The sequence below is a fragment of the Triticum aestivum genome, chromosome 3B (assembly GCF_018294505.1).
Source record: "Triticum aestivum cultivar Chinese Spring chromosome 3B, IWGSC CS RefSeq v2.1, whole genome shotgun sequence".
In the NCBI taxonomy this organism is placed as follows: Eukaryota; Viridiplantae; Streptophyta; class Magnoliopsida; order Poales; family Poaceae; genus Triticum; species Triticum aestivum.
Window position 1 is genome coordinate 72,516,025 of NC_057801.1, and position 25,293 is coordinate 72,541,317.

Genomic DNA, 25,293 nt, shown 5'->3' on the forward strand with positions numbered 1-25,293 from the left:
TCACAATTGTTTCTTGGAATTGTATGCACAAAATGGAATTGGTTAATTTTATTTTTTTTAAATCCTAAATAGTTAGTAGTAGCGTGGGAACAAATTGAGCGCTACTAGTATTCAAAATAGCGCTACTAGTATTCAAAATTTTGAATACTAGTAGCGCTGGTATTATAAGCACGCTACTACTACTTTGTTAGTAGTAGCGCGGTTTCGTAATAGCAGTAGCGTGGGTGTTACACGCGCTACTACTAACAAAGTTAGTAGTAGCGCGGGTCTACCCACGCTACTACTAACTATTAGCTGTAGCGCGATACTAGAAGTGCGGGTACCCGCGCTGCTAGTAGCCTTTTTCCTAGTAGTGTCGTAACTCAAATATTCACCTCCGCGATCAGATCGTAAAAATTTTATTTTCTTGTTACGATGATTCTCCACTTCACTCTGAAATTCTTTGAACTTTTCAATGTTTCGGACCTGTGTTTCATTCAGTAGATATATCCATACCTACTCAAATCATGTGTGAAGGTCAGAAAATAACGATACCAGCTGTGTGCATCAACACTCATCAAACCGCATACATCGGTATGTATTATCATTAAGTCATTAGCTCGCTTCATCGTTTCAGAGAACAGAGTTTTAGTCATCTTACCCATGAGCATGGTTCGCAAGTATCAAATGATTCATAATCAAGTGATTCTAAAAGTCCATCCGCATGGAGTTTCTTCATGCACTTTACATCAATATAACCTAAACGGCGGTGCCACAAGTATGTTGCACTATCATTATCAGGTTTGCATCTTTTGGCATCAACATTATGAATATGTGTATCACTACGATCGAGATTTAATAAAACATTCACATTCGGTGTATGACCATAGAACGTTTTGTTCATGTAAACAGAACAACAATTATTCTCGGACTTAAATGAATAAACGAATTGCAATAAACACAATCTAATTATGTTCATGCTTAACGCAAACACCAAATAACATTTATTAAGGTCAACACTAATCCTGAAGGTAGAGGGAGTGTGCGACGGTGACCATATCAATCTTGTAAACACTTCCAACACATCGTCACCTCGCCCTTAACTAGTCTCCATTTATTCTACAACTACTGCTTCGAGTTACTAATCTTAGCAACTGAACCAGTATCAAATACCGAGGGGCCACTACAAGCACCGGTAAGGTACACATCAATAACATGTATATCAAATATACCTTTGTTTACTTTACCATCCTTCTTATCTGCCAAGTATCTGGGGCAGTTGCGCTTCCAGTGACCATTTCCTTTGAAGTAGAAACACTCAGTTTCACGCTTGGGTCTAGCTTTGAGCTTCTTCATGGGAGCGACAACTTCCTTGTTGTTCTTCTTGAAGTTCCCTTTCTTTCCCTTGCCCTTTTTCTTAAACCGGTGGTCTCCTTAACCATCAGCACTTGATGCTCTTTCTTGATTTCTTCCGCCGATTTCAGCATCGCGAAGAGCTTGGGAATCATTTTCGTCATCCCTTGCATATTATAGTTCATCACGAAGCTCTAGTAGCTTGGTGATAGTGGATGGAGAAATCTGTCAATCACTATCTTATCTGAAAGATTAACTCCCACTTGATTCAAGCGATCATAGTACCCCAAACATTCTGAGCACATGCTCACTGGCTGAGCTATTCTCCTCCATCTTGTAGGCAAACTACTTGTTAGATGTCTCATACTTCTCAACATGGGCATGAGCATGAAATACCAATTTCAGCTCTTGGAACATCTCACACGTTCGACCTTTTGGTCTCTAGTGTTCCGAGACCATGTCTGTACATGCTAGGCTCATCAAGTTTAACCCAAGTATTCTGCTTGTGCAATACTGGCTTACACCCATTTTATGTGAACATAGAGTCTATCACTCCCGATCATCACGAGGTGCTTCGAAATGACGAACTTTAGCAATGATGCATACTCGGGGAGAACACTTTTATTTTAAAATTAAATGAAGGGATCATCTTATAATCCTACCGTCGTTCTAAGCAAAATAAGATGCATAAAGGATAAACATCACATGTAATCAAAATATGTGACATGATATGGCCATCATCATCTTGTGCTTTTGATCTCTATCTCCAAAGCATCGTCATGATCTCCATCGTCATCAGCTCGACATCTTGATCACCATCGCTGCGTCGGGGTTGTCTCGCCAACTATTTATTCCACAACTATTGCTAATACATAGCGATAAAGTAAAGCAATTACATGGCACTTAATGATTGACACACACATGTCATACAATAATTAGAAGACAACCCTAAGGCTCCTGCCGGTTGTCGATATTACAAAACATGATCATCTCATACAAAACTATATATCACATCACGTCTTGACCATATCACATCACAACATGCCCTGCAAAAACAAGTTAGACGTCCTCTACTTTATTTTGGTGCAAGTTTTATGTGGCTGCTATGGGCAACTAGGAAGAACTGTTTTTACCTGTGCAAAAACCACAACGGTGATTATCAAGTTTGTTGTTTTAACCTTCTTCAAGGACCGACCGTAGTCAAATTCGATTCAACTAAAGTAGGAGAAATAGACACCCGCCAGCCACCTTTATGCAAAACAAGTTGCATGTCAGTCGGTGGAACCGGTCTCATGTATGTGGACAGGTAAGGTTAGTCCGGGCCGCTTCATCCCACAATACCGCCAAATCAAAATAAGATGTTGGTGGTAAGCAGTATGAACATCACCGCCCACAACTCCTTGTGTTCTACTCATGCATATCATCTACCCATATACCTAGCACATGATGCGACTGTTGGGGAACATTGCATGGAAAACAAAAAAACTCTATGCACATGCAAGATCTTATCCATGGAGATGCATAGCTACGAGAGGGGAGAGCATCGACATGCCCTTGTAGATTGCTAAGCGGAAGCGTTTATCACGCGGTTGATGTAGTCGTACTCTTCACGATCCGATCATGATCCAACCGATCTAGTTCCGAACGGGCGGCACCTCCGAGTTTAGCACGTGTGCAGATTGATGGCCTCTCTTCTTGATCCAGCAAGCGGGAGAGGAGAAGTATATGGGATCACAACCAACACGACTGTGTGGTGGTGATGGTGGTGGTGGAGTACGGATAGCGCTTCGCTAAGCATCGCTGGGACAAGGCAGTGGAACTACGGAGTAATGGGAGAGAGAGGGGCGCCAAGGTCTTAGTCTGTTCTCTTGGGGCGCCCCCTCCCCTCTATATATAGGTGTAGGGGCACGGAAAACAGCCCCTCCAATCCCTAGGGCGTAGATATGGGGAAAAGAACTTGGACTCCAAGTCCAATCCTATTCCTACTAGGACTCCTTCCTTTTTTGTCGTCCCTAGACTCATGTGCTTTTGAGGACTTGGTGCACGTAATCCAATAAGTGCAGTGCGCCTCCCCTCAGCTCATGCTATCCATTGGGTCATGGTGGACCCACTTGTGGACTTCCGGACCTCTCCAGAATCCTCCGGAACCTTCTGGAAGCTTCTCGGTACAATACCGAAAAAGCCGCACCTTTTTCTAGAACCCAAAATATGACTTCCTTTATATAAATCTTTACCTCTCGACCATTCCGAGACTCCTCATGACATCCGGGGTCTCATCCGATACTCCGAACAATATTTGGTTACCACTCATCAAATATCCCAATACTACTCTAGCGTCAACGAACGTTACGCGTGCGACCCTCTGGAGTTCGAGAATTATGTAGTCATGACCGAGAGACCTCTCCGGTCAATAACCAATAGTGGGACCTGGATGCCCATACTGATTCCTACATATTCCACGAAGATCTTTTATCGGTTGAACCTTTATGACAACATATGTAATTCCCTTTGTCTGTTGGTATGTTACTTGCCCGAGATTCGATCGTCAGTATCTCTATACCTAGTTCAACCTCGTCACCGGCAAGTCTCTTTACTCGTTCCGTAATACATCATCTTTTAACTAACTGCTTAGTAACTTTTCTTGCAAGCTTCTTGTGATAATGTATTACCGAGAGGGCCCAGAGATACCTCTCCATCATACGGAGTGACAAATCCCAATCTTGATTCACGCCAGCTCAACAGACACCTTCGGAGATACCTATAGAGTATCTTTATAATCACCCAATTACGTTGTGACATTTGATAGCACATAAGGTCTTCCTCTGGTATCCGGGAGTTGCATGATCCCATAGTCGAAGGAATATGTATTTGACATTAAAAAAGCAGTAGCAAAAACTAAACGATCATATGTTATGCTAACAGATGGGTCTTGTCCATCACATCATTTTCTTAATGATGTGGTCCTGTTATCAAGTTGCAACACATGTCTATGGTTAGGAAACCTTAACCATCTTTTGATCAACAAGCTAGTCTAGTAGAGGCTCACTAGGGACACGGTGTTGTCTATGTATCCACACATCTATCGAAGTTTCTTGATCAATACAATTCTAGCATGGCTAATAGATGTTTATCATGAACAGGGAAATATGATAATAAGCAATTTATTATTCCCTCTAGGGCGTATTTCCAACACCTGAGGCCATCCCCATGACATCGGATCAAGCCCGATGCTGAGTACTTGTCCCTGTGATGTTAATTAGGCTCTGAATCCAAGGTCGTTGTCGCTATGCACGCCCACACATGCTCCGGATGCCCTAGCTACATGGCAAAGCCAAGACTGAGGCCTGGCGTACCCGCCATGAGAATGTAAAGGTGCACTGGTTAGTGAGGGTGGGTGGTACCACGCTCCGTCAGACAAGGTCGTGGATGATGCATGTGCCTGGATCCTGGCAAAGCGGCAAGCCCGAGCGGCGCATTCCCTAACGGTTGGGTAAATCCAGGACGTCCATGCCCTCGTCGGCCCGCCCTCCAAAGAGGAGGAGGAGACCGGTGGTGCATCTGACACCTCCAACTTCGATGCCAAGCAGATCCGTTTCGACCCCTGTGTCGTCTTTCAACGCTACCATTGTGACCAAGAGGACAAGGGCAAGGGCAAGGGTGGTCATGGATGAACTATATATAAAGCCTATTTCAACTAGTAGAATATTCCTAATTTTGCTAGTCCGATGGCATGTGTGATGAACTCCCCTATGCTATGCCCTGTATGAACTACTCTTTCTGTCCGGAAATACTTGTCGAGAAAATGCATAAAAATGGATGTATCTAGAACTAAAATACGTCTAGATACATCCATTTCTCCGACAAGTATTTCCGGACGGAGGGAGTATGTGTTTTGTTCTGTATAAATAATGAAGTGCGTGTGTTGATCTAGGTTACATGAGATTGTATGTGGATTTGGGGTTTTGTACTGTGGATGCCGACATTTAAGGGATGGGTCGGACATATTGTGGTTTATATTTGCCTAGTCCGATTGTAGATACTAATTGTTCAATTAAGATGACTAGATAAAACCCGGGTGTTGCTATGCGAGACATGCTTTATTTAGGTGAAACCTTTCAATATTCATGCAAATACAAATGATCTTGTTTAATATGTAGTTCTCACCCAAAACTTTGAGGCAGCTCAAATAAAAATACAACATGATCTCAAAACTTTGATAAGCACGTTCTTATAAGGAATGGTTGCAAAGTAAGGTTTCGCTAGCATATATGGATTATTTTTGCCAGAAAATTTCTGGTCTATTCATCAATTTTCAAGGCAATACAAAGAACACTAAAGGTAAAAATTAGATCCAGATTCGTAGACCACCTAGCGACTACTACAATTACTAGAGCAAGCCGAAGGCGCGCCGCTGTCATCGCCCCTCCATCATCGGAGCCGGACAAACCTTGTTGTAGTAGATAGTCGGGTAGTCGTCGTGCTAAGGCCTAAGAGGACCAGCGCACCAGAATAGCAGCAGCCACCGATGAGAGAAGTGTAGACCGGAAAGATATAACCTGAAGACACACAAACATATATGAACGAAGACCAGATCCAAGTTGATCCACCAAAAACAAATGCTGACCGAATCCCGTGAGATCCATCGGAGATAAATTTCCACACGCCCTCTATTAATGCTAGATGCACCAGCAAAACAGGGCATAGGCAAGGAAAACCTTATTCCAACATCAGAAAGCCGCCGCCGTCTTGTCTTCCTGAGCAGAACGCAAATCCTAGACGAAAACAAAATAGCACCTAAAAACAATGTAGGAGCCCTCCCGCCGGCAAGAGCCGAAATCCACTGTGTCTCCATGGCCTGACACCACGGAAGACAAAGCGATCTATGGCGGCGCCAGCGAGAGGCATCGGTTCCTGGTGGCCCTTGCGCGAGCGCAGAGGCGAAGGCCTGGAGATTCACCGCCTCTGCATAGAAAAACTTGCTTCATAAAAACAGGATGGGGATGTTCATAATTAATGACCTGCTAAAGCATGAAGAAGCCACATTGCGCTATGACTGATTAATATATTTTTCCAAATGATAAATGTCACACATGTGGCACAAAGCACGTCGGCACTGACGTTTTTTTACAACTAAAGCTGCAATCCAAAAAAAATTGAAATTTGCCATCCGAAAAGAAAGCTGCCATGCTTGACAACTAAAATTGCCATCCTCGCATCACTAGTCTTGCGATAAAAAAGTTTGGAGTTGGCATTTGTACGTGCCACAGATGTGGCACTTATTAGGGTCCATTTTCTTACATGAAAGTAATCTTGGTAACATATTACTAATGATTCATTTGCCCAATTTTGAATTATAGACGTAAATAAACAAATAAGGGTACAACCTTTTTTAGAAGAATTTCGCATCAGTTAGGGAGAAGAAAAATGTTCCAAGCTTTTTTCCCCAACCTTTGGCCCTTTACCCATCATCCCGTGTCTTCAACAGGAGAGTAGTGTTGATCTAGCATATCTAAATAGAAGCCCCCGTTACCCGATTTCTCTTGGCATGCAGTATTCACATAAGCAAACAATAAACTTTCAGCCTTCCACCTCAACAAATCTGCCAACTGAATAGATTCTTTTATTTTCTTTTTAACAAAACGAATCATGTGTTTTTTCCCATTGCACTGATTGTCGTGTCTGACCCCACTCCTTCCTTCTTCCACATAGTAGGCGGCTCCTGCCCACCCGCACATTGGCACATGGATTTCTTTCTTCCACATCTCTTCTCCGCGGACCGCACCGGCGCTCCTCCTTCCTCCAAACATCCCACATTGCACACTGATGTTACTGAGAAGGTTGCATCCATGTCATAAAAATTGATGAGCCGAATTACTCCTACCTCATTATGCACGGGTAACCGAGCTATGATATCACAATTAGGAGGCAGAGGCAATGAAGCTCGAGAGGTCCAAGCGAGGAAGCATCTTTGGTTGTGGTTGTAGAGACGCAAGATGATGGAGACATACGACGGCTGTTAAGAGGTCAGTCGATGAGCGCAGCACAGGGCATAGGGCACAGGGCAATGAAGCTCGATGAACTAGGTATTTTGATCGATTCTGCGGCAATGCACGGGATATCATCTAGTTCACCCAATTTCTGATACGTTGACGGGGCGACAAATTGATAGGGGGCAAACCAGAAAATTGCTTATGGGGAAATAAATATTTATTCAGGTGACTGACATATAAGCGCTCCCATTAAATGTGTATAAGAACTATCACAGCTAGTTTATGGCAGCAACAAATCCCCCAAAGAAAAAGATAAGTGATCGGCCAGTGATTTGCCGGTACGTCTACTCGAAGGCCCATGCAACTTCGCTGCGGACCTGGGCCTCCTCCTCCTTGGTGTAGTCGTTGACGATGTTGAAGTGCGCACGCATGCCCTCCACCGTCTTGCCCCTCATCTGGTCGGCCACCGTCTTGCACGCCAGGTCAAGGAGACCCTGTACCTCGAGGTAGTTGGCGGCGAGGAGGAGGTCGAAGAGCGTGTCCTGGTCGATGCCGCTCACGAAGTCCGTGTCGAAGCGATCCAGCTCCGGGTCGCCCGACGAGAAGGTGCTGTTGACGTACGTGGCCGCGTCGGCGTCGGCGTAGTGGCGGTTGCAGTAGTCGACGACGCGGGCGAGGATGCGGCCCGTCACCTGGGTCAGCGGGATCACGCCGGCGGCGCAGCCGTCCTCCAGCATGTTCTTGATCAGCACCGACGCCGCCGCGATCGTGTCCGCCTGGACCACGAACTCCTCGCCGTCGTCGCTGCGGAGAGTCACCGTCGTGTTGTCGCTGCTACTTGCCATCTCGATCGATCACCTAACCTACGCGCGCGTGCGTCGATCTATTCGGTCGAACTAGGTCTTTTGATCGAGCGATTGATCGATGGGTGAGAGACGCGGCGCTGGAATATATAGATGAGAAGAGACGGTAGGGAAGTCGGCGGCGGCTTTTTTTGTTGGGGTTTGTGGGGCCGGGGAGAAAACAAATTCCTTAGTAATCCGAATTTGTATCGATACATGACATACATGCAGGAGCGGTAAACACAGAGCCGGCCATGGCAACCGGCCCACCGGCCCGACAAGCAACCCTAAACGTAACCAATATCTCGAAAGAAGTTCATTTTCACCCCTATAAATGTACGGCCAGCCCATATAGGGACTCCTCCCCACCGGTTTTGGGAAGGTTGTAGAACCTTCCCAGAACCTTTTATTCTTGTTTATTTATTCCAGTTTTTTCTTTTGTATTTTCTTTTTCTTTTTAATTTTCCCGATTAACTTTTTTTCTTTCTATAATGTTCTGTTTTTATGTTTATCCTTATTTTCACCTTTTCTAAAAAACAAATCGGCCAAGTATCAATTTTTTGAAGAAATTTTCTTAAACTGTGAACATTTTTCAAATTGCAAAACATTTTTTTCAAATTCGTGAACATTGTTTCGAAGAAGTGAACATTTTGTTGAAATAGTGAACACCTTTTTTGAAATCGTGAACATTTTTTAAATCCGTGAACATTTTTTTAAATCCTGATTTCTTTCAAATTCACGAACATTCCTTAAAATTTTGTACATTTTTCTGGAATGGTCAACATTTTTTGAAATTTCTGAACAATTTTCGAAATTCAGATACATTTTTCTGTCTTTTACGTACATTTTATTATTTCTTAATAGTTGTTCAAATAGCGAACACTTTCCGAAATTTGTGAACATTTTTCAAAATTCATGAACATTTTTTAAATATCGTGAACATTTTTCTAGAAATTCATGAACATTTTTTGAAATTGTAAAGATTTTGATTAGACAAACATTATTTTTGAAATTGCGAACTTTTTTGAATCTGTGAGATATTATCATTTCCTGAATAAATTTCAAATTGTGAACAATTTTTGAATTCACGAACAATTGGATATTTTGCAACTTTTTCTGAAATCCTAAATTATTTTTGAAAATAAAATAAAGCTGAAAACAGAAAAAGGCAAAAAAAAAACAAGGGGCTCCCCGCCCCGCACATGGGTCAGCTCATGAGGGCGCGCAGGGGAGCAGGGAGGGTACGCGCTCCCGTGGCTACCGGCGCGGGAATATCCTAGCGGACGCTCATTATGCCAGATTGTGGAGCGAACGCACAGAGGCGAGCGACTAGCGATCCAGATGGGCCGGCCCAACTACGAGATAATACACGTGCTACAGTATCCAATTTTGGGTACTTTCTGGAAGGTTCCTGACTGGTTTTTTTTTTCTGTTTCTTTTTTTATTTATTTTTTTCTTTCTTTGTTTGTTTTATCTTTCTTTATTTCGCTTTTTCAATTACTTTTCTTCTCTTTCTATTTCCTTTTAGTTCTTCAGATTTCAAATTCCTTTCTATTTCTTTTTTCTTTTCTTCTTTTTCGTTTTATCTGTTTGTTTTCTTTCTTTGGTTTCTTATTTCATTTCCTTTTTCTTTTCTCCTTTTTAATAAAAGTATTCAAATTTTGTTTGCCTTTCCATAAAATGTTCAGTTCTTTAAAAAATCTCAAAATTCAAAAATTGTTCTCGTTACACAAAATGTTCAAAACTTTCAAAATTAATATAATGTATCGGACTTCAACTTTTTTGTTCATGTTTCAAAAAATGTTTGCGCTTTCAAATTTATTTGGGATTTTTCAAATTTGTTCTCCGTTTCAAAATTTGTTCTTAATATTCAAAAAATGTTTGTGGTTCAAGAAATTGTTCGTGCTTCCAAATTTGTTCTACGTTTCAAACTTTGTCCTCAAGATTCGAAAAAAATGTTATGCTTTAAAAAAATTCCGCTTCCAAATTTGTTCTCCGTTTCCAATTTTGTTCTCAAGATTAAAAAAATGTTCATGCTTTAAAAAAATGTTCATGTTCTCTAAATTCAAAAAATGTTCGGGATTTTAAAAGGTGTTCATTTTATCAAAACTTTGTTCAAGCTTTTTAGTTTTTCTTCTAAAATTACGAAAGTGTTCGCTTTTTAAGAAACATCTTTTCAAAATAATTCTCGCGTTAGTAATTTGAGAAAATGTTCGGATCTCCATTACATTTAGCTCTGTGCACAATGGCAAATCAAGAAAGCTTGTCTATCGCGTTGGCTATGCTCGTGCATACAAAGATGGAGGTCCCTGGTTCGTACCCTCCTTCGAGCAGAGTTTTTTGGGATTTTTTCACTGTGTTGCGCAAATGGGCCGGCCCAGCTTGAGACGCGCCTGTGCGTCCGCTCGACAATTCGCCGCATCGAGCGATGCATAGGAGCTCCCGCCAGCGCGTACCGTGCTGTATAGGCGCTCCCTTCTTTCATGGGTTGTTCGGCTGAATTTCAGACCTGCCCCTGTTTGCCCTTGAAGCATGTAACCCGTTGCATGTTTTCCAAGTTTTTTGCATTTTCTTTTCTTTCCTTTTTCTTTTTAGTTGATTTTCTCTTTACGGTATTTTGGGGATGTTGGATGAGTGTAAATATATACCGATAGTTAAAATATAATATTTATGAAAAGTATGCTAGAGTGCAAAATTTACATTATTATATGCTTATTCTTTACATATTACAAAGTGCAATTTCAGTGTAAATATGTGTGCAATTATTTCATTTTATTTTTTATTTTATTTTATAAAGAGTAATACGAATACCACTAATTCATTTTTTCTAAAAAATAAATTTTGATATTGTTTGGTTTTCTATTTTATTTTCTTTTTTCTTTAAGGGTAATAATAGTGTCACTAATTAATTCTTTCTTAGATTTATTTTTTGCAAAAAGTCCACTATATGCTTGATCTTGCATAACTACAGAAAAACAAAATTTATGTTTTTTTTCACAATTTGTGTTTTATTTTCTTTCTTTTTAAAGGATAATACCAATGCCACTAGTTTTTTCTTTCATAGAAAACGTTGCTTTTAAATTTTTATTGTGTGTAAATATATACGCAAGTACTATAGTATGTGCGTGTAAATTATAAATTACACTATTATATGCTTGTTCTTTATATATTACTCCCTCTTTCCCAAAATAAGTGTCTCAAACTTAGTATAACTTTGTACTAAAGCTAGTACAAAGTTGAGACACTTATTTTGGGATGGAGGGAGTACAAAATACATAATTTCAATGTAGAGTTGTGTGCACATGTTTTTAAATTTTCGTTCTTCTTTAAGGGTAATACCAATGCCACTAATTATTTCTTTTCTTATAAAAGTTTATTGTTTTAATCTTTTTTTCCTTTCTTCTTCAAGGTAATACCATTTCCTGAACCATGCTTACATAGAAAAAAAAGTGTTCTTTTTTGTCTTACTTATTTCTTATGTGAGATAGGATGACTCGTATAATTATTTATTCTATAAAAAAGAGACGTGCTCTTCTTTTTTCTGTTTTTCTTATTTCTTCTTTGAATTACCATGTGGTCATGTCCGCTGCGGAAACGACCAAATATATTTTGTGTATACATATAATCCAAGTGATCTTCGTATCATTTTGTTGTCGAGTAAAAAAAAAGTACTGTGCGTACTACTCCTATGTTTTATGCGCGAAAAAAAGATGGAGATTTATGTAAATCACGAGTCAAGATTTGTAATTTGCAGCTGCTGATTCATTACTAGTCAAGGTGAAGCAGCACAATTACCCGCAAAAAAAAAACGTGAAGCAGCATAATCAGAAATCTCAAAGGCACGTACAGCCCCTCATATGCATACTTGATTAGCTCGACCGAGCATGATTGAAGCTCTATAATCATCATGCTTTCAGAGATTTTTGTTGCCTGAAACTTCTTCAGTGTCACATACTGTATATACAGAGACAGTTGACGGAAAGTTCAGAAAGACTTGTCTCTGCTTTGTTGCCGCTGACAAATTTCTGAAACTGGAGAGCAGTACATCTCGAGTGGTCTAGCGTCATTACTAGTACTACTAGTCTACTACACCTGTCCCACCTCGGTGATCTCGATGTCGTCTTCATCGTCCTCCCACACGCCGACGGCGGCGGTGAAGGCGGTGGCGCCGGCGACGACCACGACGGCGAAAACAAGCGGGACGACCACGTCGGGCACGGTCCGGCCGAAGAGACCGGCGGGCACGCAGACGGCGTCCCACGGCGGCCCATCGAGCGGCAGCCCGATGCTGCCGCCCGCGAAGCTGCCATCGGGGCATGCCTTGGTGAGCGGCGCTCCCGGCGCGACGCCCCAGACGTAGGCGAGCTCGGGCGCGAGAGCCGCCACTGCCACGGACATGGCGGCGACGGCGGACCACGTGGCCGCGTAGAGGAGCAGCGGGCGTGGGGCGAGGAGGCCGGCGAGCGAGGGGAAGTGGGACGCCATTGTTGGTACTCTGTAGTCTTTCACAGAGGTTTTCTTCGTCCTGGGGAGGGCCGCGCAGAGCGGGATGTATATACATGGGAGAGCGGAGCAGGTGGCGCTCTGCAATTGTCTGGGCTTTGTGTGCGTTTTGGGTGAAGGGGATTTGGCGGGAGCAGAGCAGGTGGCACTCTGCAATTGTCAAGTTCGATCTGCTCCGCTCCCCACTTCAGCTGCTCCTCTGGAGTCTCCTGTTTACTTACGAATAGAGGAAGTGGAATGCATGCACAAGGGATTACATTCTGCCTATGGATGCTCTTGCTTTTGCATGCCCATGAGGCAGCTCTAACTTCTACCTCTAAAATTTTACTACTTATTAGACAGTACTAGATTATAAATTTTTTTGATTGAGAAAGTGAAGACAGTAGGTTTGCTGCCAAACAAAACCAGCACAGGCGAACGTGCCAGATCCGGGCCGAGCATCCCCTGATCCACTGCACCTATATCAAGTTTGTGAAGTGTTCATTAAATTTGTAAAAACAATTCACCAATTTGGAAAAAGTTCAATGAAAATAAAATAAAAATTTAACCGATTTGAAAAAATTTCATTGAATTTTTGGTTCATTGATTTATTTTAAAAAGTTCACACATTTGAAAAAGTTCATCTATCTGAAAAAATGTTCATGAATTTGGAAAATGAATTTTGGGAAAAATGTTTCATCGATTGAATTTTAAAAGAATCCATGCATTTAAGAAAAATGAAAAATGAAAAAGAAAGAAAAACAAAAAATGAATGAATGAGTAAAAACGTCCAAAAAAACCAAAAACTGAAGAAAGAAATAAAAGAAAAACACAAGTGTTTCACAACTATTGGGATAACCTAGTGATTAATGATCTTCCCTTGGTACGCAGATGTTGCGAATTCGAAGCCGGTGACAAGAGGGAGGATCCAGCTTGATACCCCCATAGGTGACTCGATTGCTCAAAGGCACACTTATTTCAGTCAAGGTTAATCATCATCGCCCTAGCACGAACACTACTGATCAATTTAGCAAATCCAGGAGCATAGCTATACGACTAGGGCATCCACATGTAAACCAGATCATCGCAGGAACTCCTATGATAGAAACCAAACATGAACAGCAGCCTGCAAATCCTAAATAGCATGCATCCACAACTACAGAGCTCATGTAGAAACTGATGCATGAGTAGGTCATAGAGCATCAACTAGACGAGCACTACATCAACTAGTAGAGTGCCCGTGCGTTGCCACGGGCTCTTGAAATAGTTTGCAAGAGTTACATATTGAATACCACACATACAAATAATATAACACAAACACAATTATTGAATAATTGAAATTCATTTTTGCAATGTAAATTGATAAATAAAAAAGATTAATGACATGTTCATGTAACGATGTTTGACCTTGACATCTATTACAAAACTATCGATATCAGGAAAGTTGCCTTTAGCTTCATTCCCATTATGTTTTAGCAAGTATAATAAAAACGGCTTCCTCAACTCATACTCATCCTGCACAAATAATATATGTAGTTAGTATGAAAATTTCATGCCGAAGGTATCAAAACATCTAACGGACAATACTCACCGCGCAAACCGGCTTGACCAATTCTTTACCGTTCCACCAGAGCATAAAATGAAAAACAAAATAGCTAGACACATTCCTGCAATAATTTAAATTAATAATATAAAAAAATAATGATAACAAATATAAATTGGAATTGGAATTGACCAAGTTGTAGGTTACCTAGATTAAAGGAATATACGACGTCCAGCTGCGTGCGCTCTTTACCCGAGTGATAGAACCTATTGCCACATTGTTAGTTGAGTCCATGTAATAAGAAAGGCGACAAAGAGAATTACTACTAACCTGTTTTCTAAAGAAGAAGATGGCATAAATACTTATAATAACATGGCATAAAAGTTAGCACAATAGATTCAATTTGCCCGTGCGTTGCAACGGGTGCGATACATATTGTATAGGCTCAACATCAATCATATGAACATCATCATGCACATCAAGCAGCATTATTGATTTCTTATTCACCGTTAAATCACTCATGTTCTTCTTCTTTCCTGATCCAACTTCGCCACTGACATCAATAGCACACCTAGCTCACAAACCCAACCTTCCACATCCACATGCAAATTTTTAGGGTTTACTTCTCCATCCTTTTAGATTCACCATCAAGCAATAACAACAACGTAGGAAGAATTACCGTATACACCAAACTCCTCTACACTCAGTGCAGTACCAGTCTGACCACGACCTCTCCTGCCTCACCTCCATGCCTCCATGTTGAGCGCTCCTTTGGCCACCACGGGCCGAGGCTGCCACGGTTGTCACATGTGTCGTTTGATTTGGATCCAAGAATCAAGATGACAACCATTATCATATAGATAGATTATATACGACATACTAAATGTAGAAGTGGTAACATCACAACTATCAAAAAGTCACCATATGGATACCAAATGAGAAAGCTACGCCTACGAACTGAACTGAAACAACAAGTTAATCTCGTCATATTGTGCATTAATGAATTCTACACAAATTAAATTCGAATCCAAAAATAACTAACAGCAGCCGTATCATTAAGCAGAAAATTCTAATTAAGTGAAAGGACGCATGAGCCATCGCCGGTATGCACGAATGTGTCTCCAACAGATTCTTTGAGGTTGTTGAGCATGCACATCTAGTTGGATACGCCAGGTCTAAAGTAGGGTGTTAGTATGTTGATCAGTGACGCCTCGCATTGACAAGCGCCCAACACACCTGCTCGCCCGTCATATTTCCCCAAACTATGAGCCAATTATGTTTCTTTTTTGCCCTGTGCAACCGACTTCTCCGGCCTCCAATTCTCTAATTCAATTAATTTAATGTCAGATTATGGCTGCATAATCCTTAGTTTTTAAAGTCAATCTCGACTTGCCTTGTAGAAATTAGAACAACGTTTGTATGGCTCAACCACCAGCTAATAAGAATTCAGGCTTTTGTCTATCTTCAACTAATCTGAATGTAATACTTTCTGAAATCAACTGACTGCAACAAAGATGAAGCCTAATTAAAATGAAACCTAATTAACATTTGTCCTTCCTCGCCAAAATATATTTGATCTTCAATTCGATCCAGTCGTGCATCATTGTAGTTGATTCCATGAAAGATGGGCTCCTTACTCCGCTTTCGATCAACAAAATTTGAAGCACAAGAAATCCTATGGACAACATCACCATAATTATTTGCAATATCATAATGTTGTAAACTGAACAATGGTGAAACTGGCTATAATCACTCAGACCACAATGTATATGTCAAGGGCATGTTAATTTTACATAAATGATGGTTGAGATTTATGACAGAAAAAGAAGTCTGGTTAAACAGTTCCAAGATCTTTGTGTTATACTCCCTCCGTTCCTAAATACTCCCTCCGTCCGAAAATACTTGTCGGAGGAATGGATGTATCTAGACGTATTTTAGTTCTAGATACATCCATTTTTATGCATTTCTTCGACAAGTATTTCCGGACGGAGGGAGTATTTGTCTTTTTAGAGATTTCAAGAAGTGACTACATACGGAGAAAAATGAGTGAATCTACACTCTAAAATATGTCTATATACATCTGTATGTGGTAGTCCATTTGAAATCTCTAAAAAAACAAATATTTAGGAACGGAGGGAGTAGTTGGCTAGAAACGCAAGTGCATGCCCAGTCCACCCATGTTTGAGGCATGGCCTCCGTGGTGTGCGCTCATAGCTGTATAATCTAATTAAAACAGACATACCATTTGGTATCACATAATGTACAAAGAAAAAAGATCTAGATAGCCAACATTCTTGGTTAAGCACAGATTATCTCTAACTGATTTCCATGAAAATCTAGAAGGACATGGGTGTTTTGATCGACTCAAGGCAGAAAGAAAAAAGGCATACTTTGTTCATGTGACATCAAAAGCAATGTCTTCTTCATCACCTGGATAATTTGAGATGAATAGTATACACCTTTACGTGGTACATCCTCAAAAGGTAATCTACATCATGTCAGAAAAAAGGTAATCTACATTGGGAGAAACATGCAACTTACTTTCAGAAGCAGCTTGATTAGCAAGAAGGGGAGCCGCAATATGGTTTTGAGCAATGTAATCAAGTAAAGCGCCAGTTGCACTTTGGCCACATTCCGTGAGCCAAAACTCAGGTATCATCGCTGAATCTGCAATGAAAAGATAAGCATTAAAATTTCAAGAAATAAAATCATTAACTTAACATAGCCAACATATGATTGCGGAGAGCAAACCACATACAAAAATTAATAGAGACGTTGGCAAGGAACGTAATAAGGAAGTAAAATATATGAAGGAAACTACACCAGACAAAAATAGTTCCCCAACACCAGGGATAAATAGCTTATTCTTTGAAAAAGCCATGTGGCATGTAAATGTTCTGCAAACCAAGACCATGTAATGGAATATTGCTTCTTCCTCAAATACCGCAGAAAAAAATGCTCCACATAATCTTGTGCATTGTGTGCCTATCTTAGGCTTGTACATATTAGTTTTCTCTATCAATGCATCAATACACAAGTTTTTACGTCTTTCTTTGGGACAAATGTTTCACATAAATAAATGTGAAGCTTTAGAAGGAGTCATAGTTTCTTTAGAAAAACATAGCGGAACCGACACCTACTTTCAGCTTTAAACTCTGCATTGGCACACTTTCCATGACTCCAAGACACCCGGCATAAGCATCATAAGTGAAGTTCCAACAGGAGTCCCGGGAAGCAAGCCTAACTCCTGAACATTGGAGGTAAACGCCATTACAAAATGAAATACTGGAAATTAACAGCACAGACATTTATTCTCTTGCTTCTAACATTAAAAACTACAAAGAAAGCACTTAGGTAACGGATATCCACTTCGGTGCCCAGGCTCATCTGCTCCCGCTCAGAAAAAAAATCAAAATAAATATTAGAAAAATTCAAAAAATTCCATTTTTTTGGGGGTTGGTAGATAATTTGACTCGTGAGGTGCGCCCCAAAATTCAACTTATTTGGACATCTAAGTAGCTCTCGGCAAAAAAGACAAATCGGGTCAAAACAGTGCGTGAACAGTAAACATTTTTACAGACCCTGATTTTGTCTTTTTTGCCGAGAGCTGCTCAGATGTTCAAATCAGTTGAATTTTGGGGCGCACCTCACGCGTCAAATTATCTACCACCCCCAAAAAAATTAGAATTTTTTGAATTTTTCTAGTATTTATTTTGATTTTTTTCCTGAGCGTGGGTGCAGATGAGCTCGGGAGCCAAAACTCCGCGTCCCTTAGGTAAACGATTGTATCTTTGTTCACTCATGAAAGCACTTTGCATTGACAACTTAAATAGTGTCACTAAATGAACTGCAAAACTGATTTGCTTGCCTTTGCAGAAGTAGGTGTCAAACCAGAACATAGAGGATGACGAGGAAACACAATGGAGTGTCCTATTTGAGTTGCATAGAATGGCGTATTAGAAAATTAAGAACTACAAATGATACATCACCTTTAGTGAAAAAAAAGGAGAAATGGATAAGCATTCAACCTGTTTTTGCCTAGCTCTCTTCATAAAGGTCTCCCAAACGTCTTTCTGCCCAAAAGACTTCACCCCTTCCACATGGTTCCATACCACATGGTTTTAACTCCCTGCGCTGCTCCATGTGTGATAAGTTGCGGGTTTCATCACCAGTTTCCTTAGAAAAAAAAGAATGAAAGCAAACTTGTTAGAAATTCAGCTCATAGCTTATTACAAGCTTAGAGAGGTTGTGAGTTGAAACTCACCTATATAACATAAACCAAGATTTTTTGTAGATTTTCCTTTACCCATAAATGTTTTAAAAGGTAAATCAATATGATACAATCAACGCCGGTAACAGTAAAATACACATCAAATGTTGTCTAACGATCTTACGAAATAATTCAAAACTATTTATCTGTATTTTGGGGAGACACTCCCACCATAAAATGGCAATACCGGTGAACTGTGAGAATTAATTCACTGGACTTGGTCAAGAGCCCTATGGTCCATCAACACGATGATGCCCCTTCTTGAATCGCCATTCCAAGAAACCAAGACAGGGGAACCATCAGCACCCACAACAACTGCAAGCACCATCCTCTGTTATTAAGTCGGTAAAGCTCTACTCGCCTAACACAAAATTCTCCATTCAAATTACTGAATACACACGGCTAATGTGGAGAATTAACAAAACCCTAATCTGCTACTATCAAGTGCTGCCGAAGTGTAGAAACATAGTTACAATGAGATTGTTGATGGGCTGGTGGATGCTTATGGTGGAGAAGAACTTGGTCATGACCTTGTGGGAGGGGCAGTGGAAGCCAACGTAGGCGAAGCTAGGGCTGCTGGTGCGCACGAACTCGATGCCGGTGATGCGGCCGATGGAGCCGAACACGACCTCCAGGTCGGTCGCCGACACGCCCTCCGCCAGCCTGCCCTCGTCCAACAACATGACCTATCTGCAAAAAAAATTGAAATGCAACAGTCATATAATAGTACATATGAGGCTATGATGAAGGGTAGACGAGGAAACTGATTGTGATTTACTGCCATAATCTACTAACAGTGGGCTCCAGATCGACAAACAAGGCCCTTGAAACATGTTTCCTGAACATGTTAAATGCATCAAACAAAAAGCAAAGACACTTGTTAGTATGAATTCTTGAGAAAATTGTTAGTAGGATTTAAGCAAGGTGTGCTATCAATTCATAAACAGTACCCAGATGCCTCATGCCTGCTAAAATTAAACCGGACCAACAGATCATCTAACAAAAATCCATGAACATTACACCTTTCATGATTTGCCAATGCAATTCTGAAAAAACAAATCAACAACAGATGATATAAAATAGTAACAGGCAGCTGCCTTTGGGCTGTAGTTAATTTAGCTGTTAGAAAGCAAACTTGTTAGAAATTCAGCTCATAGCTTATTACAGGCTTAGACAGGTTGTGAGTTGAAACTCACCTATACTAGTAGAATGCCCGTGCGTTGCCACGGGCTTTAAAAATATTTTGCTAAAGTTGTATAAACACAGTGGATGTTAAATTTCACATGTAGAGAAAGAAATAGCATCTGCATAATCGGGTAATAATTGAAATCCACTTCGCTTGCAATGTAAATTGCTAAAAAAAAGTACTTTGATCACCCGCAAAAAAAAGTACTTTGATGATGCAACCATATAGAGCGATGATCCAACTAAAACGTTACAAATTAAGATGTACGTGATGCATTTAAGAAATTCTCGCACAATATTAGAAATGTTGTTTTTAGCTACATTCACAGATATTTGAGCAAGTATAATAGAAACTCCTTCCACAACTCATACTCATTCAACACAAGCAATATATGTAGTTAGTACGAATACTTAAAGTCGAAGATTTTTTTAAGAGATATCAACGCTTGCATATCATTATGTTTTAAAAACCTCGATGAATTTATGAACCCTTCCAGTGACGTCGCCTTGAAACCCTTGTCGATGGTTTCTTTTTGAACATCGCCAAAATCCATCTCTATCTCTCTCATATTTTGAAAAAAAAATCATATGAAAATACACCCCTTTTGTTATCATGTATAATAATGAAACAAAGAAGGATTAGTTGTGTGCATCTCTTCTCGTGCTGTTTCAGTCCATTGCATATTTTAATTAATGTGTTCAAAACATCATCTGAATCCATCACTTCTTACTTCTGCCAGACAAAAGTGAAATATATAAAATATAACTGATATTTTATACTGCATTAGAGCAACTCCAATGGGGCGACCCATTTCGTCCGCCCGCGTCCGTTTGGGTCGGCGCGGACAGAAAAGACGGCCCAACACGCCGACCCAAACAGACGCGTGTCCGATTTCGTCCGCCTGCCGACCCTTTCCCGGCCCATTTTAAAGCCGGATTTGCGTCGGCGCGGACACAAGACGGACGCGCGCGCGCGCCCTCTCTCCTCCCCGCGCGTGCACAACCTCCACCACCGGCTTCGTGACCGACGCCGCCGGCCATTTTTTCCGATAAAAAAGGATATATAGATAGTTCTTGCGTACACAGATAAAAGAAAAGATCAACTACTCGTCGCTTTCCGATTCTGACACGGTAATGTCCTCCTCCGACGTCTGAATATAGGCGTCATCAGCATGCTCGTCCGTGAAGTCCCACTCCGATGTTTCTCGCAGCCTCAGTCTTATTTGAGCGGTCAGCTTTCGCGTATTCTTGCCCTCCCGATAGGCGGCTCGCTCCGTCCTCCTGGCCTTCCTCTCCGTCCTCCTCTGCTCATAGAACTGACGTTCGTCGACAATGTCCTGCGGGAAGCGTTCGCGCCACACCACCAAGGCTTGCACGTCCATCTCGGCGAGGGCGAGGCAACGCATCCGCCTCCGGTGTCGTTGGTGAAAAGTCGCGGGAGAGGCGCCAGATCCTGCGCCCGCTGGCTCGACACGTCGGGAAAATTCATCTCCCGTCTCGGCCGCCGGAGGCGGCACGCCGCTGCGTCGTACGCGCGGGCCGCCTGCTCAGCGGTGTCGAAGGTGCCTAGGATGAGTTGTTTCTCGCCAAACAAGATCTCGGCGGAGAAGGCGACGGAGGGGCGCTCGCGGACTCCGCGGAAATCCGAAGCGTCAAGTATGTGCATCGACATGGTGGCGCACAGGCGGCGAGGCTAGTGAGAGGGGGCAAGACGAGTGGGCGGCGGTGGCGGACTGACTGTGAAGGGAGCGCCACCTTTATAACGAGCGCCGGTCGTGGCACGCCAAAATGCGCGCGCGAACATTTCCCACGCTCTGAAGCGCCAAAGCCAGTGTGTGCTAGGCCAAATTTCCGCCGCGCGCGCCAATCTTTCCCGCGCGCTGGCATGGTCGCTGGTATGATCTAAAGCGTGCAGTCATGAAATGGGTCGGCGCGTTGGGCGCGCTGCCGACCCAAATCTAAAAGAGGGCGGACGACGGGCGGGCGGCCGACCCAAATGGACAAAAAGCGGACAAATGCGCCGTTCGTTTGGGTCGGCCCGTTGGAGTTGCTCTTATATCAACATACTCCCTTCATCCGGAATTAGTTTTTTGAGCTATACCGTCCGAGTTTGTCAGAGAAATGGGTACTTCAAAAAAACTGTTTTTCTTCACATACAGTACTCTTTATTTGCCCGGCATCCTTATTCTCACCACCGCACTGCCAGTCCTCTCACTCTCTCCCCCTCACAGCCGCCCACCCGCTTCTCTCCCCCTCAAAGCCGCCCACCCGCTTCTCTCCCCGTCGCGTCCCTTCCATTGATGGTGTCGCCCACATTCTCCTCTCCCCGCCACTGCGTCCCCGGACGGCTTCTCTGCCGACAACCTCTCGCGCCGATGCATCGGCACCGAGCCAGCGCTCCCCCCGGGCTGGCATCCTGGTCAGCTTGATCCGGCTGGTCGGCACAGAAGGGCTCGCCGCTGCCGGCGGCCGCCGGCGACCTGCTCCCGGCGCTCTCGTGTCTACATCGGAACAACCATGTGGCGGCGTCCTCGTCACGGCGGCAGCGGCTTCACGTGCAGGCGTTCTCGTCGTGGAGGCCACCCAACCTAAGCTACTCCGCTCCTCTATCTAGCTGCCTCCCCTTACGGCCTTCCCCGGCCTATCCGAGGCAGGATGTGCTCCCCTTCCTCCACCCCGACTTCCCGAGCTCCTCCCTCAGGTAGTTCCTCTGCTCGCCCTCCTTCCTTTGTTTGTGCCTTCATCTTGTGCTAGTGCTTACTTGCTGCTGCTGTGTGACCATGTGCCTATATAGACTAGATTAGGAACGCGCCTTGGCGCGAGGATGCCGGTCTCAACGTTTTGCCGAAGCATGTAACAACCTGCCAGTAGGAACCAAGTATAGAATTTGTACTTATACATGATGATAATGAAGCAAAGAAACATTCAATTGCGGCAGAAGTAAAACACAATGAATCTCAAGATCAACATCAGATTATATACAGGATCAAGCTAGGTGGGTTCATCCGACCACAAAAGATGGATACTCAACACGAAGTTCGATGCCAAAAGCAAGAGCAACATAAGAGCCAACTACGGAGCCATAATCATTAAGCATACTAACAAGTGACGTAATTCATCTGCCTTGTCGACATACTTCACAGAGACCGCCTCACACGAACCTGATACAAACAAAACGTGAGATATATAGAGTACAATGAGTTCTGCACTCAAGCATAAAATAACTAAGCATTGAACAGGAAAAAAGATAAATACTAATAGAAATAAATAGCTAAGTGCACCAAATAACTAAGCCTGAGATTGTGAGCTGCAAACTCGGCGACTGGTGTCACTTGCTGCTTCTGATGACTATGGGACTGAGCGGTCTCACCACTTGCAAACTACAAAACTGGTGTCAGTTATGTGCTGCTCCAAAAACGTGTAAATTTAGTGCTGCACCTGCTGTTTTGTATTTATTCATGTTTACTTCCATTGCAGGTTATAAAGGGCTTGAGCGGTGTCACCAGTGTCAACACTCAAAAGTGATGTCCCACAATGTGTGTATAATTTTTTTATTGCCTGATGAGCATGCGTTGGATGTATGATAAACTGTGTACTGTGCAATACCTTCGCTAGCGATCGTCGGCGGGGCCTGGAACGTCGGCTATGGGAGGGCCTGGAACGTCGGCTATGGGAACTGGAACCGATCTGTGTCGCCGCGGAAGCGGTCGGCGGCGGCCCCTGCAAGCAACGAAAACGATCAACGACAACAGCGCCCCGCCGATCCGCTCCGATGATCGGCCGAATATCCGATCCGGTCCGATGATCGACAACAAAAACGATCCGATCCGATGAATGTCAGGGGCCCTCAACGCAGGTGCAGATGGGTGGAGGCTTTGCACTTGGATGGCGGCGGCGAAGGGGTTGAGCGGCGACGTTAGCTGCGTGGACGTAGGGATGGCGGCGACTCGTGCGGGCAAGTGCATCGAGGGCACGAGGATTCGGGTGCGAGCGTCTGGCTAATTTTCGTAGATCTTTATCCATAAATGTTTTAAAAGATAAATCAATACGATACAATCAACGCCGGTAACTGTAAAATACACAGCAAATGTTGTCTACCGATCTTACGAAATAATTCAAAACTATTTATCTGTATTCTGGAGAGACACTCCCACCATAAAATTGCAATACCGGTGAACTGTGAGAATTAATTCACTCGATTTGGTCAAGAGCCCTATGGTCCATCCACACGATGGTGTCCCTTCTTGAATCACCATTCCAAGAAACCAAGACATGGGAACCATCAGCACCCACAACAACTGCAAGCATCATCCTTTGTTATTAAGTTGGTAAAGCTCTACTCGCCTAACACAAAATTCTCTATTCAAATTACGATGAAACTAACTATGATTTACTGCCATAATCTACTAACAGTGGGCTCCAGATCGACAAACTAGGCCCTTGAAACATGTTTCCTGAACATGTTAAATGCATCAAACAAAAAGCAAAGACACTTGTTAGTATGAATTCTTGAGAGTTAGTAGGATTTAAGCAAGATGCGCTATCAATTCATAAACAGTACCTAGATGCCTCATGCCTGCTAAAAGTAAACCGGACCAACAGATCATCTAACAAAAATCCGTGAACATTACATCTTTCATGATTTGCCAATGCAATTATGAAAAAACAAATCAACAACAAATGATATACAATAGTAACAGGCTGCTGCCTTTGGGCTGTAGTTAATTTAGCTGGTTATTTTTTTAGGGAGCATATGCAAAAGATACGTACCCAATGCTGCAAACGAGAAGACATATCTTGTTCACTATTTTAGCTTTTGGACGAGGGCCACATAGAGAGCCCCGTCGATCATGGCAGGAACCGTTCTCGCAAGGAACGACTCAAGGCCCTCCAATGGCGATGGATCCTAGTGCTAAATCCGTGTTCTAATCTGCTGAACATGAAGCCCTAATCACGGAGCGGCTAATTTTGAATGGGACGCACAAATCTCGCAACTACTGGTGTGGAGGCGGCAGATCAGCCGGCCGCGTCGTCGCCACCGGTGACCGATCAACAAAATAGGCCAGGTCATAACCAAAAACTCACCTCGAGTTTGAACTCTTTATTGAGAATCAGACAAAGAAACATAGAAAATTTAAGAGAAGAGCAAAAATTTACTGGGTGTGGATGGACCGCCGATCCAGCCGGAGAGGAAGCTATCAGGCACCATGGTCCCTGTTGTGGAAGGCCTCGATAGAAAATAAGAACCCCATACGGCAGGGCGGTGCTGAGCAATGGCAAGACGGAGACGCGCAGCCCCGGGACAGACTACTCGAAAACCTCCGTCGGTGGTCAACGACAGGTCAAGTGCGTTGGTGCGTGCATGAGCGAAGAGAAGAAGGTTCAGATCAGAGAACGTACTGGCGTAGAGGATGCCTTGCGGAGAGAGCCCCTCCTTGAGATGCTCGAGCCATACCATACTGCATTCCGCGCAGCCGCCGTTGACCACCGAACCATATCATCCCACTTCGACCCGCTTCCGTAATTATACTCCAGTTCAATTATACTCCCTGCTTGGCAAACTGAAACTATGATTATCCTAAATCCTACTTCTAGAGTTGCTGCAGATCAACAGCTGCTCTGAGTTCAAGAACTCTCCCCCTATCTGCA

General features: G+C 42.7%; 2 protein-coding genes and 1 pseudogene across 2 annotated transcripts; all 3 read right to left on the bottom strand.

The window, feature by feature from the left end:
* Positions 1-7,580: 7,580 nt before the first annotated feature.
* Positions 7,581-8,278, bottom strand: LOC123064837 (SKP1-like protein 4). Its single transcript, XM_044488237.1, has one exon. The coding sequence runs from the start codon at positions 8,165-8,167 to the stop codon at positions 7,667-7,669; it is 501 nt and encodes a 166-aa protein (XP_044344172.1). The 5' UTR covers positions 8,168-8,278; the 3' UTR covers positions 7,581-7,666.
* Positions 8,279-12,136: 3,858 nt separating this feature from the next.
* Positions 12,137-12,703, bottom strand: LOC123068663 (uncharacterized). The gene has a single exon (XM_044491273.1). It carries the CDS (start codon positions 12,647-12,649, stop codon positions 12,251-12,253), a length of 399 nt encoding a protein of 132 aa, XP_044347208.1. The 5' UTR covers positions 12,650-12,703; the 3' UTR covers positions 12,137-12,250.
* Positions 12,704-16,487: 3,784 nt separating this feature from the next.
* Positions 16,488-23,955, bottom strand: LOC123067337 (FGGY carbohydrate kinase domain-containing protein-like; annotated as a pseudogene).
* Between the last annotated feature and the right edge of the window lie 1,338 nt (positions 23,956-25,293).

Excerpts from the sequence above, each read along its gene's own strand:
- LOC123064837 (XM_044488237.1), bottom strand. The coding sequence starts at position 8,167 with ATGGCAAGTAGCAGCGACAACACGACGGTGACTCTCCGCAGCGACGAC.
- LOC123068663 (XM_044491273.1), bottom strand. The coding sequence starts at position 12,649 with ATGGCGTCCCACTTCCCCTCGCTCGCCGGCCTCCTCGCCCCACGCCCG.